Source organism: Erpetoichthys calabaricus, chromosome 1, assembly GCF_900747795.2.
Source record: "Erpetoichthys calabaricus chromosome 1, fErpCal1.3, whole genome shotgun sequence".
Classification (NCBI taxonomy): domain Eukaryota; kingdom Metazoa; phylum Chordata; class Cladistia; order Polypteriformes; family Polypteridae; genus Erpetoichthys; species Erpetoichthys calabaricus.
The window spans coordinates 55552748-55574644 of NC_041394.2; the positions used below are offsets into that span (position 1 = coordinate 55552748).

The 21897-nt window shown below is 37.3% G+C and overlaps 1 protein-coding gene across 2 annotated transcripts; it reads right to left on the reverse strand.

The window, feature by feature from the left end:
• Window positions 1-206: 206 nt before the first annotated feature.
• pold2 (polymerase (DNA directed), delta 2, regulatory subunit) lies at window positions 207-20061 on the reverse strand. 2 transcript variants are annotated; one of them, XM_051922673.1, is made up of 11 exons: window positions 19924-20061; window positions 12081-12310; window positions 11345-11466; window positions 11115-11238; window positions 8794-8908; window positions 8485-8683; window positions 8148-8228; window positions 6835-6992; window positions 4676-4803; window positions 4226-4327; window positions 207-2227 (listed from the first exon to the last, which is right to left on the reverse strand). In XM_051922673.1, the coding sequence occupies exons 1-11, from the start codon at window positions 19962-19964 to the stop codon at window positions 2070-2072; spliced, it is 1458 nt and encodes a 485-aa protein (XP_051778633.1). In that variant the 5' UTR covers window positions 19965-20061; the 3' UTR covers window positions 207-2069. The 2 variants fall into 2 exon arrangements, with proteins under 2 accessions (XP_051778633.1, XP_028655738.1); XM_028799905.2 differs by lacking the exon at window positions 19924-20061 and adding an exon at window positions 13265-13399.
• Window positions 20062-21897: the final 1836 nt, after the last annotated feature.

The window sequence follows — 21897 nt, forward strand, 5'->3', positions numbered from 1 at the left end:
TAGCAGCTGGGCAGTACTGGTAGGCATTCTTTGTTTTACACATATCTCTAAGAGATTGAGTCTGAAGAGCTGCCAACAGCCTAACGGGTAGATGGAGTGTACTGTCATCACTGCAGTTTTACCATGCAGCCCCATAAAGATTTAAATTAAATTTAGGTATGTGAAGTAAAGTGAGCACAGAATTCAATGATATCAAAGCATAAAGATTATCATGAAACCTTACACCATGATTCCTGTTTACTGTATGCTCAAGATGTACACGAAGAATGCAATTTCACCATCCAATCAATCAACGCACGACGTCAGTTTTTCCAGCTAGAGACCGACTATGAAGAACTTTTATACCAAGCCAGGAGATAATGTGAGGAGTGTAATCAGTCATATTATAAGATGGTGGTGAACAATGAAGGACGATATATTTGCAGAGTTTGAGTTTCAATGCCCATTTGACAGATGCTTAGAATTAAATCAGCTTTTAGCAATGCAGTCACAGAGAGCTGCCGTCCTGTTGCTGTATGTGTGTCACTTATGCTTTACCTAAAAGCTTGAGGATCGTTAGTGGTGTTGGATTATTATTTGTGTTTTAGTCCCCCAGTGCTTAGGACAGGTCATCAGCCACATTCATGTCCTAATAAAAGCCACCTAAAATGTTTATTCTTGCCCACTTGCCTCAGTCAGTTAAGAGGAAGCCTACTCAGTGGAGAACACTGTAGCTGAATGGATTTGGTCTACACTGAAAACAGGTAAGTGGAATAAGATAATGTTTAAAAGTGAAACATTAACAATGAGCACTAGGAATTCTTTTCATGTATAGCAATGATATACAAATACAAATTGTGTAAGCCTCACTGTAGAAAAAAGGATACATTTTAACTCTAAACTCTAGGCAGATTTGACTCCAGAATATTATCTTATATTTCAATGCATCTAACAAACAACTCCATATTTCTGAAAGCCTGTATAAAAATCAGATATAAAAATATAGGATCAGTTTGACTGAATTACTGGCCTATTACATTTGCTTTTAATTCATAAATGACGATACACAAGATGGCACGTCAAAGAAAAAAAAAATAAACAACAGCTATGAACAACAATGGGAGAATTTATAAATGGAAATAAGATGTTTTGAAAGATAAGAAAAATTAAGGAAGGCCCCAAATGATAATGTTCAGCATGTAATGTGATGGAAGAAAACACAGCAAAACGCCAGGATGTGCTCTGTAAGGTGACAACACTACACAACTGCAAAATGAAAAAGTTTAAATACAAACTGTTTTCAAGGAACACTTACCCATTTCTTTAATGGTTCTATTCAGTTAGGAAAGGAGAAACTGAGGAGAATAACTTAATTGGGTGTATTTGAATGAAGCTTCTTTACTTTTAGAACCTTTTCACATGCAAATTAAAATCTAAAAATCTTTTTGTTAAGTTACAGGGCAGGTAAATTGTAACTAGTGCATTGTGCCAAACATGTCCACAGACACCATCCGGAATTATTAACAACAGCGGTTACGAGGTGTGTGGATTTGAAACTTGGAGTTTGATTGTCAAGACAATGGAAAGCGTCACTCAAAGGAAGACCACCAAAAAGGCAAAACCAGGCTACACAGATTAAAGCAGAATAAATAAAATGTACTGCATACAGAATATCTGAGCAGCGAGTCATTCAGCTGTATGGGGTAAGAAACAACAACAATACAGAAGTGCCACTCGCCATCACAGACTGACAATGGAGATTTTCTCTAACTGGTCGATAATGATATTTGTAAGACCCTAAAAGTTCAGTTGCTTTAACAGTGTTTTGGAGGCTTGATAAATCAGATACTTTCCAGACTATAACCTGCTATTCTGGTGAAGTCGACAGAAGAATGTTCTGTACCTGTTACTCCATTCTTCCTTTTAACCCCCTGCATTTTGTGTTTTGCCCCAAAACAGTTGTCCACCTCTGTTCACAAGAACTTTCCAATTAACAAGCAAAATCAGCACCAAATACCAAATGTCACTCCAAACTGCTCACGTAGCACTGATCTTTCATATGTGGTGTGGTGTGCTGTCCTCCTAGTAAATCAGTGACTGATGTCCATTTCCCCTTCCTCATCCTCGGTCGAAAATGCAGAGAATCTTATTGGCTCACACTCCAGGGTACGAAGGTTAATGAGGCAGGCAGTCTGGGTCTTGCAGAATTCTGGTACAGCAACTAGCAAAACTTCCTGACCATCAGCACCTAACAAAACAGAACTGCAGAGTTATTATAGCAAAAGGAAATGTACGTGCTGCCCTCAAGTATTACTGGCGCCATTGAGAAAGGTGGGAAAAAAAAACAACATAATAATAATAATATTATTAAACTATATCTTATGCCAGAAGGACCAAATACAGATTTCTTCTTCTTCTTCTTCCGGCTGCTCCCGTTAGGGGTCTCCACAGCGGATCATCTTCTTCCATATCTTGTTCTGTTACACCCATCACCTGCATGTCCTTTCTCACCACATCCATAAACCTTCTCTTAGACCTTCCTCTTTTCGTCTTACCTGGCAGCTCAATTCTTAGCATCCTCCTCCCAATATACTCAGCATCTCTCCTCTGCACATGATCAAACCAACACAATCTCGCCTCTCTGACTTTGCCTCCCAACCGTCCAACTTGAGCTGACCCTCTAATGTCCTCATTTCTAATCCTATCCATCCTCATCACACCCAGTGCAAATCCTAGCATCTTTAACTCTGCTACCTCCTGCTCTGTCTCCTGCTTTCTGGTCAGTGCCACCGTCTCCAACCCATATAACATAGCTGGTCTCACTACTGTCCTGTAGACCTTCCCTTTCACTCTTGCTGATACCCGTCTGTCACAAATTACTCCTGACACTCGTCTCCACCCGTTCCACTCTGCCTGCACTCTCTTTTTTACCTCTCTTCCACAATCCCCATTACTCTGTACTGCACCCAAGAATCCCAAGAATTTAAACTCATCCACCTTCGCCAATTATTTCAAGATGAATGCTTTAAATAATTAACACCCTCTTTCTTTTCTTTGTTCACAACACAAGTGTCACAATTATGGTTTTCTCTTTTTTTTTTTTTTTTTAAGAAAATGAAATCTGCTTATTTAAAATAAACTCAGACCTAAATTTATTTTTTTTTTTTGTACTTCACTAATTTAGCTAAGACAAAACAAAGAGGTGACACACACTAGGAAGACATTTGTCATCCACCAAATGAGAGAGGAGAGCAAAAAAAAAAAAAAAAAAAAAAAACAAACCACACAATCCCAGGGTGAGCCTTGCAGAATTTGGGTTCATCATTGAATCACTGAAGTCTCTAAATCAATTATTAGGCAGCACACACGTGACTATTTCAACAGCTAACCAGAAAGAAAAAGCAGCTACTAACGATAAAACCAAACTGAAATGCCTGGCTTTTATCAAATACCATTGGAACTTTGAGCTGACTTGTATGCTATGCGCAGATATGACCAAATACAAACTATCTGGCCACTGACATATACATTGAGAATTAGAAAATGTGTGCATGCAAACAACAGAACCTGCCATAAAGATATGAATTGTGTGGGTTTATTTTACCAACTCAGGCAACCTGGGGCTTTTGTTAAGGTTAATAACATGAACTTTTCTAAGTATTGGGATAGTCTGACTAAAACCTTAATTATCTCTGAGAAAGATGGACATGCATGACAATAAATCTATACACACCCCAAAATAAATGAAATGGACAAATTAAATATAAAAATTAAAATCACTATCGGTTTCTGTATATAAACCATACTGAAAGAATAGTCTGAACTGAAGAGGACAGTCCATCAGCCTTATAGACCTAAGGACATCAAAAACCTGGAAATATACTGCAAAGAGAGAAATGGTTCAAGGTCCTTCCCAGTGTGTTGCACAACCTTATTTAACAAAAATGTGTACCTTTCTCATTTTCCTCTTACTCTATAGTTCCATTATCAATGAATGTACATCAACAGCTTGTCTTAACACACTTCTGAACAATTTGTTGGCTAAAACTGCGCAATAGCAGTGTCACAGAGAGGATGTGCAGCACTGTTCATAAATTTCTAGACATGACCACAGAGTAGGGGATTATTTGTGAAAAGACTAACTTAATAGATTACCAGTGACTGAAATGGAAATGCAGAAAAAAACACGGCATCAACGATAAGGATTATTTTAATGAAAATAATGAAACTTACTAGCAATGCTCACCTGTTATTAGTTTGGATTGAAACGTTGGTGCATTGCCACAAAAGTAGATGTATGGACATTCTTCTAAAATGAAAGGATCCTTATTATAAAAAGGGTAGCAACCTGGACAAAAAAAAACAAAACTTTCGATTTATGACTTGTGTGGCCCAGCATTCAATAAATAAAGATTACACCAGAAACTGGATTCCATTAAAGTAATGTATTTTCCTTCCCACCACTTTGATCTAGCTCACATTCAACTTCAAATTTCAGTTCAAGACCAACTTACTGTCAGAATGAAGAGAGTACAGTATACAGTGTACAGTACAGTACATCTGACCACCGTGCAGCATATAATTCTATATAGGCATATCACTGCAGGCATAACAAGATCTTTTTTCTATTTGTTTTGCCTAACCAATTGTCAGTGACTAGCTGATTCGCCTAAAGGTCACCTCTTTGCAGCCTTACCGAGTGTGTCAGGAGCAGTGGGAGCCAAATGGCTTAATCTTAAAGTACTTTCAAGTATGTCTAGGTAATCCTTCATATTGCTGTATTTGTAGATGTCACTCATGTTCTGCCCAGATGTACCAAGTAACCTGAGTGGAAACACATTTAGCTCCAATTAAAACACAAAATATATTTGAGCACATGAAATGGGTAAGTTATAAGTAATGCAGGACTTGGCATTCTAAAAAGCTGAAATGAAAAGAACATTTAATTTGCTGGGTTTAGCTAATGACTAAAGTCATTAACTAACAAAAAACAAATTCAAAACCATATTAAAAAAAAATAATATGAAGTTAACCAAGGGTTTACCAATGTTGCTCTACAAAGACTTGGGTGGGGGAAAAAAAAATATTTGAGTGTAATAATGGAGAAAAGTGCTGTAACTGTAGAGTCAATACAAACACAATTCAATTCAATGTATTGGTATTTTGCTATTATGCTTTACTGTACCATGAAAAGTATATGTTGCTTATATGACTGGTGTAGAAACTCCAAAAATCCAGCACTAAAATAAAAATGGTACAACAAACATTCACCACTAAATAAAGCAATGGCAATAAACAATAGTAACATATATTTAAGATAAAAATATAATTTTTAAGCATACTTATTCTGTCTGACATATGGTTTAACAAAACAAAGAATTCAAGTAACTAAGCTGCAGAATTATCAGTAAGAATTAATGGAATCTGATCATGTAACAGGTATTAACAAAACTCATGAACAGGGAACAGTAGCATGAAGACAAGCAGACCATGGTCGCTTTCCAGTAATCTCCCTTTAAAATCCAAAATAAATACAGCACTCCTTGTATGAAATGGGTTTTTCCAGAACTCTTGGCAAGAAACCAGTCTCCACACCTAACGCTACTCTAACTGAAGTTTCCTATTGCTGCCTGTGCATGTGTTTTGTATGGCCTCTCAACCATTTCTCTGTTCCTTTGTTGAGCTAGAACAAAACATTTAAGAATATTTCTCAGGAATCCAAAAGTCCTAACCACCAACATACTCAGTTTAATTTGGACACGGCCTATATCATACCTCACAAAAGTGTTTGCCAAGGGATTTTACCCCAGCCCTATATGTAAATGTTGCACTCTCAATATCTCTTTGCATATTTATTCACATATTTTGGAACTATCCCCCTGTTGCTTCCTTCTCATCCTGTTTCCAGCTCTTTCTAAGATTTTGCCCTCTGTTATTTCTCTTCTTGTTCTTCTTTTTGATACATCTATGTTACCTTTTTCATCTACACCAGGCACCGCAGCAGCAAAATTGTTTAGTTTGAGGGGTTGGCATCATGTGGGTGGGGTTCTTTATATGAATTTTTATTTGTATTCTATTAGTCACGTTTTTATTAGAAGAAAAAAAAATTTGACCACAAAATCTCTCCTTTAAACATGCATCTGGCGAAACAAGTCAGTGACACCACATTCCCCTCTTTTTCTAGCTGCTGTCCCAAAACCCTGGGAGGATTAGGCTACTGATGGAGTAAAACCCAGTGGAGAAAGGGTGTCTGAGGTTTGAAGACCTGAAAACACCTAGTGAGCCCAGCAAACATCATTGTGTGTCTATAAATTTCAGAAAATGCATGAACTAACATAACAACAACAAAGAATCATAATAGTGTTTCTATTTTTGTACCAATTATTTAAAAAAAAAAAAAAGTTCTTTGAATATCATGCACATGAATTGTGTTTTATGGTCATTAATACTGTAAGTCTTTAAGTGAACATTTCAGCAAAAGACTCAAGAATCTAGAGAATAATACCTTATGCATACAAAAACACAAGGAGTATTAAAAAATATTTTGAATGATGCTAAAACATTAAACTTCAAAAATATAAGGTAAAACAATTCTCATAAAATACAGTACACAGATAATAAGCTTGCCTTTTTATGCAGTATTAAGTCAAAATTGTGTTCATTTTTAAAACATGAAAAGAAATACCTACAGTATATAAAACATACTCTGAACTATCCTGATATTAGCCATATTTATTTTTGAAGATGTGAAAATATACTAAAACACGATTTCAACTGATTTCAAAAGGAAGCTATGTACATTAAATTAAATCAAAACTGGAGACCCATTCATTATCATCAAGCGGAGTTGCTCACCGAAGTCCATCAAAGTCTGCCTGAAAGGGATTGCTGACCAGGTGTAGTGTGGGGTAGACAGAGGACAATGGAAACATGCATCGATGAAGAGGCTGTTGGGGCAGGGTGTAATTTGTTGGATCAAACTGCCCTGGCATAACGCTAACTGGAACAGAAGCCTTAAAAGGGGAAAAAGAATAAAAGGAATTACTGGGGTGTAAAATAGAAGTAAGAATTCACATTCTCATTATGTACTCTGTATATACTGTACATAATATAGTGATTTGAAGAAGAATGTACACCAGCTTTAAGTTCTCTGGTTTTAGAAATTGAGACATAACAAAACAATCATATAGTCCTTCCAAATCTTTAAAAGGGGTTAAATGTAACTTTAAATGTCAAGCAATACAAAAATTAATTTTACTTTTGCTTTATATCATCAACATACACAAGGTTGGAACCAATCCTGTATATGGCACCACTCTATCATAAGACCCATTCTGGCACACATTTGTATATGGTCAATTAGGAATTGACCATTAAACTTACATATATACACACACACACGTCTAATTAAGGGATATAAATTCTGAACTCTAAACAGTGACCAGGGCAACATTCAAACCAAGGATGCTGCCTCAGTGCTAAATTCAAGTCCACCATGCTATATCTATAAAATAATTACTATTGTATGAATTAACTAATAAATCTATTCTAGTCGCCAACTTCCCTTTGATGTCTTTTTCTTAAATGTCCATTACCTGACTTAAAACACAACAAAGTACGTGATCATCTGTTGGCCCCATGTTACACTATAGGGCAGCTCTACAACAGTCTGTATATACGCCACTTGATGACAAGCCCTGTTGCAAGATACAGTAACTAAAGAAAGCGAAAGCATTAAAATTCCATACAGACAGCTAAAGAAGCACCAGTCAGCACTTCATGTTATTCTGTTATTTATTTTTTCTTAACAGTCTAGGGCATAGTGCCACTTTTTTAATTTATCTAATATAATTTTTCTTCCATATTAGTATATTTAAAAACTAAAAATAAAAAATATGTGTCTCTTTGGTAGGACTATAAAGATGTTACTATTCTGCAAAACAATTAACCTATCAGAATTCCATATGTAGAAATATGGAAGCAAATACATCAGTGGGTTTTTTAACTGGTATTACATAAAGTGCTTGCTAAATATTTTTTTAAGTAAAAAATGCTTTATAAATAAATAAATAAAATAAACAACATTAAAAAAACACACACACACACAAAGTATAAGTTCATTCTTTTTCCCCCAACTCAGCAGAGTAAAGAATAAAATTTGAACTCACGGCTAACTGCACCAAAATCTCATCTAGCATTCGGACTGCCTCAACACTACCAGCTTGTGTCTTCTTGGTCAGATACTTAGCCTAAAAAAATAAATTTGAACAGGTAAATACTTCAGGCTTTGACTATGAAATAAAGTAAAGCTGTTTAAATATGAAAATGTTTATTTTGTGAACAGCATTCACTACCAACTTTTTCTGACTCATTCCTGTGTGAAAATTCCTTTCTATACATACTGTATCAATGTTTGCTGCATATACAGAAATAACAGACTCATGTCATCTCAATCTATTTAACACAGATTAACAAGTATTTATTTGCATCCATTATATTTTTTACCTTGCCGAGAGACTCTTTTCCCTGAGTGTTATGGCTCAAAAGATTGCCAGCCAGCACAACGTGTGAGATTTTTGCTGCTCCATTCTGCTCACCTTCATCCCCCAACTGCCCAGTCACCATATCCACCAGTAGCTGAAGTCCCATTAGGGAGTCTGCATCACCACCCCCTAAACCAAGTCCTGAGACCATAAGAACAAAACTAGGGAACAGAATAATGATCCAGGTATTACTTTACAGATATACTTTTTAATGAATGTCTGTACTGTTGTATATCAAAAATATACCTATTGTCCATCATATCTTTGTTACCTGTCTTTACATAAATCAGGACGGTTCCGTTGTGGTGGAAGGTCTGCTGTGCAATAATCTTCAACCATGAACTTTCCATCATTCTTTTCTGATCCAAATACTACAATGACGCTTCCTTTAAAAAAAATACAGAAATAACATCAACAAAAGACAGAACTTAGATATAAGCATATGTTCAAAAACATCCATCCATCCATCCACCCATTTTCCACAAATAAAGATAAACAATATCAAATACATTACTAATTAAAATAAAAGCTATTTGTTTGAATTACGTTTGAAACTATATAGTGAACACCTAAACAAGTTTAATGTAGAGGAAGGAAGATGATCCATTCTATGAAGAACAATTTTAGACTAATAAACATGGAGATTTGCACAAGACCTAGACTGCATTATGCATTAAAGGGTTTGTGAACATAAGAGTTTTACTTGCTTCTTATAACTACTCAAGGACTGAAAATTCTGCAGTTGACTACAAATACCTCACTACAACTGAAAAGCAAAAGATCACTGGCTTTTAAATAATACCAACAATGCATTAAGAAAAGAATTGTGAAAATGGCCGAGAAGTTAAAAAAACATTTGTGTAAAACATGAAAATAGTGCTACTAGCAGTAAAAATGGCTAGGTGTGTATATACATACTGTATGAATGATTTAATTGTTTGAAAATAAACTATAATGATGCGGTGTCAAATATTTTAGCTGGAATTAATTCTTAGAAAGAAACAGACTAATGTGGATGGCAAACACAAAATAATACTTTTTTAGGAATTATTGAACAATAAATTGAAAAATACTCATGTTTTTATAGTCAGTGTAGAGCCCATCAAAATAGGTATCCATATAATTTTATATCCTAATTATATTAACAAAATATAAATGGGAGAACAAGGTAAAGTGCAATATGTGAAATGAAGAGTGCATTAGGTGGAAAATGAAATGAGTAAAGCAGGTTTAAAAATAAAGGTGAAAAATTCAGAAGATGACATGATATAACGTGTCTTTTTATAAAAAGATTACAAATTCTCATCCATCTATCTTTCTGTTTTCAAACCCGCTTATCCTGAGCTGAGTCGTGGGGAAGCTGGAGCAATCCGAGCAAGCACTATGCACAAGGCAATCTTCAATGTAATTCATAAGAAACAGGACTGCAGATATTTGCAGGTTGTTCATAGCGTTTCTCAGGAGATAAATCTATTGAGTTTCACAGTTTTTAAAGTCTCTACAATATCCCCAGTATAAAGAGAGAATAGCCTCCTCCAATTAAAAGTGAAATTTGAGCTTAATTTATTTTGTTCAACATAGCAATCATACTTAAGCGTTCAGATACATTCAACAAAATGAGCGGTATAATGAAGCAGAAGTAACCATATCATTATTTGCTCAATCTTAGGATACTCTTTTTGGCATGTTTAGAATTTAACACATTACTCACATTAAGTATCTGATAAGTTTTAAGGTGACAGCTTCAGCCCTCCTTGAGAGAACTGTATTTCAAAAATAGCTAAAAGGGGCACCAGGATTGTCATATTTTGAACCAATTTCTCAGAAAGCAAGTACTAGGAGCTCAGGAAAAGTGCTAAGGAAAATGACGAGGAACGTCAGAAGGCTGACAGCATGCTCTTTTCTCTTTTAGAGGAGAGCCAGAGGCATTTCACAATCTTCTTAAAAAAAGGCCAAGAATGTTATTGTACCCAAGACAGTTACTACAAGAGAGTGGAAGTCCACTTCCGGTCAATTTACTCCAGTATAAACTTCAAAGTAGCCAAAGAACAAAGGATCAGCGAGTCACTTCTGGTGTGTATAGGGAGAACTTTGTCTTGGACCATTCTGAAAGGTGTGACCTGCTGAGATGGTCCCTGTCCCTGCAAAACTATGGAAAATGACAGAAGAAAAACAATATTGGCTTTGCTTTGAGATTTTTTCTGGATTTATGAAAAAAATAAAGACTCTGCTAAATTCCAACAAAAGATTCTCTATTTCATCTCTGTTCATTTTTATACTGCTTAATTCCATTGTGAGGAATTGAAAATTTATTTTAAAAAGCTGTGTGCTGGTGGGTGGAGCACCCCCATGTGATCACACCTAACAAAACTACTTAAGTTTAGTGATCTATAAATAAGGCAGTTTAATGTTCAGAAATTTCCAAAACAATTATATAATTAAAGGATTAAGAGTTTGGGGCTAAAAAATTATAAAATCAACAACAACTACCTATAAAATATGAATGTTTTGACAAAGCCATCCTAATTACAGCAATACAAACAATAAGGTTACCTTTATATAAAGGTCAATAAAAGGAGAGTGTATTACAACCTGTGAAAAACTTCTGGACATCAATGGCTCCCTCCAGTTTTATTCTCTGTAGTTCATCTTCTAAAATTAATTCATCTGACTGGCCGATGTATTTTGCTCTTGGCGGTTGGGGCAACAAGTTATGCTGAGGAACAAACAATGGACTATATTCAAACAGATTAGACAGCAATAAAAATCTGAAGAAATTGTCATCATCTCAACATGTACTCATTTAGCTTAAACTTTTGTACCTCCTCACTGATCTCTCGAAGGATTGATGGCTGAAGTTCCATGTACTTGAAAATGGTTCCTACTATACAACACTGCTCACCCATTTGGATGTCACAAAGTCTCCGCACTGGCACAGAATGACCTTGAATTCAGAGGGGAAAAAAAAAAAGAACATTTTACAGCATAAATATTTGAGGTCCTATCCATTTTCTTGACAAATCTGTGCAAAGGTCTAACAGGAGTATTTTGAGCTTTCACTTCTGAACAGCAACTCCAATAAAAAATAAACTGTATTTGCCCATATTTACATTTATATATCAATTGCAGATCCTCACAGAATTTCTGTCATTACCCTGCAGATCACTGGAAATATGGATTTTCTTCACTTCTAAAAGTGAATAATCCATTTACAATTTATGATTTCACTTTATTCATATAAACTGAATTGTTTTCCATAAAATACACTAGTAATAAAATACTTTTAATAATAATGTTTACCAAAAAGTGAGAAGCACGTTTTTTTCACAATGTCAAGGTGTTAGTGCTATTTGTAATTATAATTTATTTAATTATAAATGCTGTAAAAAATAAATGTATTCAATTTATATAATAAAACTACTGTATTTTTCAATATACTGAAAACAGAAGTAGTTTTCTAATTTATCACATTTGAATATTAAAAAATGTCACAGTTTGCTTCAAGGAAAAATTAGCAGAATGAACACCGAACACAAAAACAGAAACCAGACAGCTTACCCCACTTCTGCTGGGCCCGCTCTGTCAGAATCGGACGCATCTGAATAAGTCGTGTTGCGTAGATATGGGCATACTGACGGTTGAAAGTTCGGTCACTCGACTTGTAACGATCTGACTGGTTAACAAAGGAAGAGGAAATTTCCCTGGTGAAAACAGGTCCCTCTGTTGCTGGCATGGATAATAAAGTCAAACCTCTAAGAGAAGAAATGTCTGAAAACATGGCTGGAACACTGCAAGACAAAAGAAAACTACAAAATTGTTTCATCATACTTTTTTGCAGCATTAAATAGGTACAACAATGTATTGACAATCTTATAAAAAAAACAAAAATACTGAATTTTATAAAGAGTAAAAATGTGTAAGAATAATTGACTTTACTTAAACTAGCTTAACAGCTTGGTGGCAGAACAGTCAGCATAACTACTTCAAAATTCCAAAGTCCTGTGATCAAATTCTAGCCTGAAACCTGCCTGAGTGGAGTTTGCACATTCTTCCCTTTCTGCATGGGATTTTCCTGTAGATACTCTGATTTCTTTCCATACTTCTCAGAAACATGCATTTAGATTACGTAGCAACTCTAAATTGGCCTGGTATTATTGAGAATGGGTTTGAACTGCAAAGAATTGGTTTCCCCCCACTCCAGGGCTGGTTCCGTCATTGTACCCCGTTCTAGCTTGAGTTCCAACAACCTTTATAAGCAAGTTAGAAAATTGATGACTGGATCTTCATATATACACACAGAAAAAAAAAACCTTGCTTAAAGCTGTAACCTAACCAGCCCCTTAGAGGTACTCTGGGCCATCGCAGGGCATATTTGGACTCGCCCCTAAAAAAAAAAAAAAAAAAAAATTCTTCTGGAAGATCCCTTCACAGTCCACACTGTCAGTGACTGGTACTGGGATTCGAACTCAACTTCACGGAGCAGAGGCACGTTTAACCAGTATTACTGATGTTTGTTTTCTGGGCCTACAACAAAATTATTTTAGTAGTACATCGCCTAAGTATTCTACAGATACTCTAAAAAATAACTCCTACTTATGACGGCTTCTCATTAACGACTGCAAGTACACATTATTTGTTAATCTAAAGAGTAAAACAGAAGTATAAGCGTAATGAACTTAAGCCGTTTATTTAATTTTAACCGTAAAACAGTTCCTTTCACTATGTTCTCCTTTTAATCTTACCTGTATTATGTACGTGTACGATATTCCCCTGCTCTTTTATTAATGCTTCTAATGAACACCCCGTGCTCGGCTTGCTTATCCTCAGTCACAACATTGAGTGTGCGCGCTCTCCCGCCATCCCATGCTGCAATCTTTGACATCCGGGACTTCCGGGAAGGTCAATGGCTGCCATGTTTGTGAGGTCGTCTTGGTAGGTGAAGCCAAGAAAACCAGACCTTTCTTAAACGAGAAGCCTAATGTTATACACCAGATCTAAACTGGTGATTTTACAGTTATTTTGGTTTTAGACAATATTTTGTTTACATTAGATATTTGGTCAGATATATGGCACGTTTTGGTTTTAACATAATACATAATAAGTCATACAAACATTTGAGTTGCCGGTAACAAAGTCCCCTTCCCACAAAGTGTGGCATAAGCTTTATTTAAAGCATCAATCCATCAATTTCCAAATCCTGAGTTATCCTGAGCAGAGTCACAGGGAAATTGGGGCCTACCCCAGTAAACATCAGGTGTAAGGCAGGAACACTGTATGGACAGGGTGCCTAGGGTTGCCACCCGGCCTTTAAAATACGGAATCGTCCCGTATTTGAGAATGACATTGCACGTCCCGTTTTGAATCAATACGGGACGGGATTTGTCCCGTATTTTTTTTATCATTTTTTTTAAAGCAGCGTCTCATGCAAATCATCCCACACGCATTTTATGAAGATGCCTCCTTTCCTACTTTTGATTGGGTAATACTTGATGTCATCGTTAGTTTGGTCTTTTTAACTGTCCAGTGAGGAGGGCGGGTCTTTTAAGTAGAGTCTGAAAAGTGTTGGCACTGGGATGTGGCACCTGCTGCAGTATGCGTCCCTTATTTTTTTTGTATTAAAAGTGGTAACCCTAAGGGTGCCAGTCCATTAAAAAGTGAAAATATGGAACTACCTTTTCACTACATTAGAGAAATTTGGGTTTGGCCCAAACATTTGTGCATGGATCAAACTACTGTATACCAATCCAGAAGCTTCAGTTTGTATTAATAACATTAATTCAGACTACTTTAAACTAGAACGTGGTACCCCAAGGATGCCCCTTGCCACCACTACTTTTTTCAATCGCCATTGAGCCACTGGCAGTTCACTGTCAAATGCTTATCAGATAAAGGGGATTATCAGAGAAGGACTTGAACAAAAAATATATGCAGATGATATGGTACTGTATATATCATATCCACAAAATACTGTGCCTGCAGTCCCAACAGGACTTACAGAATTTTCAAAGATTTCTGGTCTCAGAATTAATTTGAATAAAAGTGTGCTCTTCCCAGTGAATTCTCAAGCATACAATATTAGATTGGACACCTTTTTATCATTGCAGATCAGCTTAAATACCTAGGAGTAAACATCACAAGTAAACATAAAATTCTTTATCAACAAAATGTTGCCGTCTGTATGGAAAAAATTAAGCAAGACTTGCATAGATGGTCAACCCTTCATCTCACTTTAGCTGGAAGAATTAACGTTGTTAAGATGAATATCCTTCCTAAGCTTCTCTTTTTATTTCAAAACATTCTGATATACATCAATAAATAATTTTTAAGCAATTAGATTCAACCATAACCTTATTTATTTGGAACTTAAAACATCCACATATCCAAAGAGCGACCCTACAAAGACCTAAGGCAGAAGGCGGCATGGCTCAACCTAACTTTCAGTTTTGTTACTGGGCAGCAAACATACAAGCTATAAAAACCTGGACATGGAAACAAATAGATGAACATGCACAGGCTTGGTCAGCAATAGAAATAAAATCCTGCAGTACTTCTTTATATTCCCTGCTTTGTTCCGCTATAAATGCAAGTTATCGCCAATATACTAACAACCCAATTGTGTTTCACTCACTCAGAATATGGAACCAATGTAGAAAGCTTTTTAAGATGGAGAATCTTTTATCTGTGGCACCTCTGCACGAGAACCACCTTTTTCAACCCTCGCAAACATATGCAGTTTTTAATATCTGGAAAACATTTGGGATTAAATCACTTAGAGATCTGTACATAGACAACGTCTTTGCATCCTATGAACAATTACATCCATCCATCCATTTTCCAACCCACTGAATCAGAACACAGGGTCACGGGGGTCTGCTGGAGCCAATCCCAGCCAACACAGGGCACAAGGCAGGAACCAATCCTGGGCAGGGTGCCAACCCACCGCAGGACACACACAAACACACCCAGCACACACTAGGACCAATGTAGAATCGCCAATCCACCTAACCTGCATGTCTTTGGACTGTGGGAGGAAACCGGAGTGCCCGGAGGAAACCCACGCAGACACGGGGAGAACATGCAAACTTCACGCAGGGAGGACCCGGGAAGCGAACCCAGGTCTCCTAACTGCGAGGCAGCAGTGCTACCACTGCGCCACCATGCCACCCAAATTAACATCATTCTGGACCAAAATAATTAAATGCCTTTCAGACAGCCTTGGTGTCACAATCCCTCCTAAACCATTAACAGCTGTGTTTGGTGGACTCCCAGATGGGCTTAAAGGGGAGAAGGACAAACAAACTGTGATTACCTTTACTACACTATTGGCACACAGACTTATGTTGCTCAACTAGAAGAATCTCAACTCACCTCTTTTAAGTCAGTGGGTAAATGATGTTTTATACTATTTGAAATTGGAAAAAGTCAAATTCTCACTTAGAGAATCTGTGCAGAATTTTCTCAAACCCTGGCAGGATCTAATCAATAACATTTTAGAATAAGCCTTTAAAGCACTGAGGAAGCAGATTCTCTTCCCATTTATTTTTCTTCTCCAATTATCTTTATCTGCTTATTAAACTCATCAATTTACTTATTTTTTTTTTAAGTTTTATTCTGTTGGCCATGCTCTCTTTCTCAGGGGTGGGGGTTGATTTGTTTTAAATCCTATTTTTTGTAAAAATTTATCTATTTGTATGGAATGATTACAATAAAAATCAATAAAATATAAAAAAAAAAAGTGAAAAAAATTCACACACCAACACACGTACTAGGTCCAATCTACAATGGCAATTCACCTAACTTGCATGTCTTTGGATTATAGCAGGAAAACAATGTAGACACTGGGAGAACAACAAACTCCACACAGGGAACACTCAGGACATGAACCCTGGTACACTTGTTGTGAGGGAGCAACACCTCCACTGCACTACCGTGCTGCCCAATATTTGTGAAATTTTGTGGTGGTCTGTAAGATATTAAAAATTAAAATAAAAATATCATAACAGTATAGAATTAGTTCACTTTGATCCAGTTTAGGTTTTGGCTTGTCCTGGCAGCATCTGGCTTAAGGCGAGAACCAGCCCTGAACAGCATGCCAAGCAAATGTAAGGCCCACTCAAGTGCACTTCCACACTGCACTGACACAGGGCTTTTTCACCATTAAACCTAACAAATGAACATGGGGAATGCGCAAACAGCACACAGACAATGACACAGCACAGTATCCATGTGGAAACAGCAGCATTACGCACATTACCACCATGCCTCCAATACTGAAAATGAAACATTTAAAATATAATCATTTACAATAATATTCAATTTCAAAACACATTACTATTTTCATACATTATTGATGTAGGTTTAATTTCTATTTCATTTATGCTGCGCATGTATTAAATATAAGGCTGTCTACCCTCTATATGACAATGGTAGTGGCTCTTTCTTAAAGTTCCATGTGAAGAATACTTAAATTAAGAAGTACGCCTTGGTCAAGACTGGCTCCACACCTCAACAGCCTATCTTATGTCTTGGTGACAAGATGTTCCTAACCCTCCACTCACAAATGCCACATCATAATTCACATCCAGCATAAAGAATATAAATGTTAAGTCTAAATTCGCAGTGAAAGGGGGGAAGCTAGAAAGTACAATTTGTGATAAAAAGATTTGGAGGCTTAGTATTTTCATCACCATCCACAAGCAGACAAAGTATTAAAGAGATTAAAAATACTAATAAAACATTTGGTGCAATGTGTGAAATATAAATCAAGAGATGTTAAACTGGAGAACACAATTGGCAGACCACATTTGGAATACTGCGTACTATTTTAGTCATCGTGCTTACAAACCCAACACTAAGGCTTGACCCCATCACATTTCCACTCTCAAATGAACTTAATGCTTTCTATACTCACTTCATCACAAGAAAAAAGTTGTTCTTGTAATGTAAAATGCAGCAATTCATTCACCCTTCTCTGTTTCTTTGGATGATGGGGGGGGGGGGGGGGGGGGGGGGGGGATTTTTAAAGGAATCAACATACACAAGGTATCTGGTTCTGACAGAATTTCATTAAATGTTTAAAAAAACTATACATTACTGAGCTAGCATTTTCCTTATTTTTTTTTTCACAGCTGGACCAGAGAGGATGTCATAACCTCCGCCATTCATACCATCCTGACACACATGCATAAGAGAAACTGATATGCCAGTGTTTTGTGGTGTCACTATTATACTATCTTAACAAAATATCTTAAATCCCATATACTTAACCACAACATCATGTACTGTAATTCAGCACGGACCCCTCTTCCCTTTTATATCAATAACCTCAGGCAATTTGATACAGTAAAAGAACAGGCAGAAGAAAGATTTAAACATTTAAATATTTATTAGATAGGTAGATACTTTATTAATCCCAAGGGGAAATTCATGTACTCCTGCAGCAGCATACTGATACAAAAACAATATTAATAACAATATTGCTATTACAGATAGCATGTCCAATAAATATTAAACAGGGTTAAAATGAATGTTCTCAAAATAATATTAATAAAACCTGGATTACATGCTACCAGGTGGCATGATATCTTATTTGGTTTGGTCTTTGGATTCAGCATAGCCTTCTATGAAGCAGCAGAGACTACAGGTCTTCTATGTTGGTGACGCTGATAGTGAAGACAGAAGAGACACGAGACAGAGGGGGAGGTGGAGCCTTGCCTCATACTGGACTAACTTTGTATTTGGTATACCTCTAGGCCAGCTGATGCAGGTGACTCTTTTGGTTCATCCAATCCTATTTTAGCATGACTGGTCCAATGGGTGCACAAACTACTGTACCTTTCCAAACCTGCCCTCAAGTTTAGGCTTTCTTCCTCAGTAAATGGGCATGTAAGTTCATATAAACTAAAAGAATGTAAGTGCCCCTACACACTCCCGGTCAAATTTGGTTAACTCACCCCTCCCCACCATAAATAACAAAAATATTATCTGATCTATATCGGTCCTAAATGAGCTAAAGCCAAAACTGGTTTTGCAACTTTCCTTTTTTTGAACATTACATGTAAAATATGAGGGATGGTCAAAATGTTTCCGCACTTTTTTTTAACTTTCTTTATTAAGAATTTGAAAAAAAACAAATTACATCACATTTCTACATAGTCACATTCCTTTGCAATTTTACCAGCATAGTACCAACTTTTTAATGCCATCAGCAAAAAATGTTTTTGGTAGAGCGCATAGCCACTGATGCACCGCTGCTTTCACATCAGGGTTATTTCTTCATTCCTCATGGTTGTAGCTGTAACTGGACATCTGGAGCAATCTGCATCCGTCACACTAGTATGGCCATTTTCGAACATTTCAATCCACTCATAGCTGACTTTATAAGTGAGAACTTTATCCCCATACTGAGCACACATGCAGAGATGAATTTGTGCTCCCGGCACACCTTCTGCCCACAACAAGCATATGACAGAACGCTGTTCCTCTTTTCTGCAGTTTATAAGTTTCGCAGACATCTTCACCACAGGGTGACAACTCTTATACTAAACTGCATGGGCAGCCGGCTTGCCAGACAGAACTAGTCACATGACACTCTCAGATATGACCAATTACTATTCCTCCCGCCTTTACCGTTTTGAACAAAAATATAAAAGTGCGGAAACATTATGAGCAACCCTCGTATTTATCAACCTGTATACCACATATTATTCTTTTTTTTCTTTACACTCCATCACTGCCAGAGTCCTGCTTATGGAATACACCTCAGCATTTAACACTGTTGTACCATCGAAGCTGTTCCAGAAACTCTTACTTTTAGTGCCATACTCTGAAACTAGATTTTGAATTCGCTAATATAGGCACGGTGGCGCAGTGGTAGTGCTGTTGCCTCACAGTTAGGAGACCCGGGTTCACTTCCTGGGTCCTCCCTGCGTAGAGTTTGCATGTTCTCCCTGTGTCTGCGTGGGTTTCCTCCGGGCGCTCCGGTTTCCTCCCACAGTCCAAAGACATGCTGAGTAGGTGGATTGGTGATTCTAAACTGGCCCTAGTGTGTGTTTGTGTGTGTCCTGTGGTGGGTTGGCACCCTGCCTGGGATTGGTTCCTGCCTTGTGCCCTCTGTTGGCTGGGATTAGCTCCAGCAGACCCCTGTGTTCGGAATCAGCGGGTTGGAAAATGGATGGATGAATAATATATGCACCCCCACATAATGTTCTGAGCATCCTGCTATACTTATTGTTCACACTTACCTGCTTGGTGAGACACTTTCATTTTCACTACTTGGAACTTTTTGGTTCAAAGTGTGAAAAAATATTGAATTACTTTTTCCTTGAAATGTACACAACTTACAATTGTGCCTCTGTTGTCTCATTAAAATATAACTTTAAAGCAACATCTGGCCTCTTACCATGCAAACTCCTTACACAATGTAAAACATTTCTGTTCCATCCCCTGTTAATCTCAGATTGAAAAGATTCAGTTCCCTCAATCTCTCCTCTTAACCAGTTTTCCTGCAGTTCTGGAAAAAATCCACTAACTGTTCTCTGGACCATTTCCATTGTTGTTACTTATTTTTCATCAAACATGAAGATAAAAACGACACATGGTATTCCATGTGTGATATTAGACAGGCGGTGTGAAAACGGCCCGCAGAGAATTATGGGGTGAGCGGGAAAGGCATGTGGTGCAAACCATGGCAGGACCACTGAGAGAGTGACAGAGGACGACTGTAGCCGGTAACATTACCTTCGTGAAAATCTGCTTTAGTTTATGTACGTCAATAAGAATATGTAAGTTGCTGCTTCTTTGTAGTTCATCCGTAACATTTGATAACGGTAAGCATTACTTTGTGAAGGGATAGTTGCTAGCTCTGTTTCCCGATTCACAGGGCATTTCCAACTATCGGTAATGCAAAAAGAACGATGGAATTCTTAAATGTTAAGTTATTAGTGGTGACAAACAAGTTATCTGTGTGGTTTTCATGTCGCATCTGCCTACAACCGCCCCCATTACAACGATCCGCGGATTCCTAAATATGATGAGGCGGTGCGGGTGAGGGGGTTGGTGGGGTGCAACCGGCCTACTTTTGATCTGTTGTATTCTGTATTACCTAATCTTTTGAGCGACTTTCGCGGCGACCTAAGGGTGTTAAGTGTTGGACGAGCATACAAAGAAGAATTCAATTGCAGTCTATAAACGTGGCAATAAACTGAGGCCGGACTGATTAGACAACTCAAAGCCTTATAGTTTTTTATGGTGTCAGTGCCATTGACCACCTGCACATGGTCACTAATATTACAGTACTTGTTAACTGTAAGCGTCACACGTTTTACCTGGTTTGGCGTCGCCTAATAAACACACTAAGGAAAAAATTCAGAATACGAAATGTAACTAACCCGCGATTACATATACAGAGTTAAGCGCCACAAAACAATTGCAGATTTGTATGGTAAATACTGAGTTGCACTTCTTGAGAAATTGGTAGGAAGAAAAAACAACTTGGGGCGGCGAGCCTGAAAGAACTATCACTATCACGTTCGTTCAACACTCAGACTGCGGGCTGCAGGCCCTCCACAGTTCGTTTGGTGTAAAAAAAAAGGCAGAGCCAATCAAAATGTGCATATAGCGGAAACAGCTTTGACAGGTGATTGAGCGTTCAGCGGACAGCGTGAAGCAATATAGGGTGTCCGAGTTACGTATCAACAATACAACTTAATGGCCATTTTTGCAATGCATAGTTGCTTTTAAACACTGAATTTAAAGTGTCATTATTTTGTTTGTGTCTGAGCTACGAATGCTTCTGGTTTACGCTTAAAATTAAATGGATAAAACGGCAAGATGCATTATAGAATTTGTTAAATCTGAACACACACGCTGCTTTTGTGACTGTACAAACTAAAGCAAGCCTTCTTGAAACATCTTTGTGTTTTTACCGATAAAAGTTTTTTAGAACTCTTCTATTTACCATTATGAAGATAACACACCATTTGCCCGGTTCGTTTAGGTAGGTGTGAACACGCCAGCAGTACTTTAGTGCGGACGAAAACAAAAGGACCGAGACCCTTTACAAACGGTGACCTGGTATTGGTACCAAGCTATGAATGTGATCCGGCACGGGACTATCTAACTCCTCCTTCTTCTTCTACTTTTGGCTTTTTATGCCAGTTGGCAGACCCACTTATGATACATTACTTAGACCAGGGGTAGGCAACGTCGGTCCTGGAGTGCCACAGTATGTGCAGGTTTTTGTTCCAACCCAGTTCCTTAACGAGAACTCAATTATTGCTGATGAAGCACATATTGCTTAAGTGACATTTTAATGCTTCATTTTAGTGGTCTCGCTTGTTAAGGTTCTCCAACCTTAATTGCTTATTTCAATCTT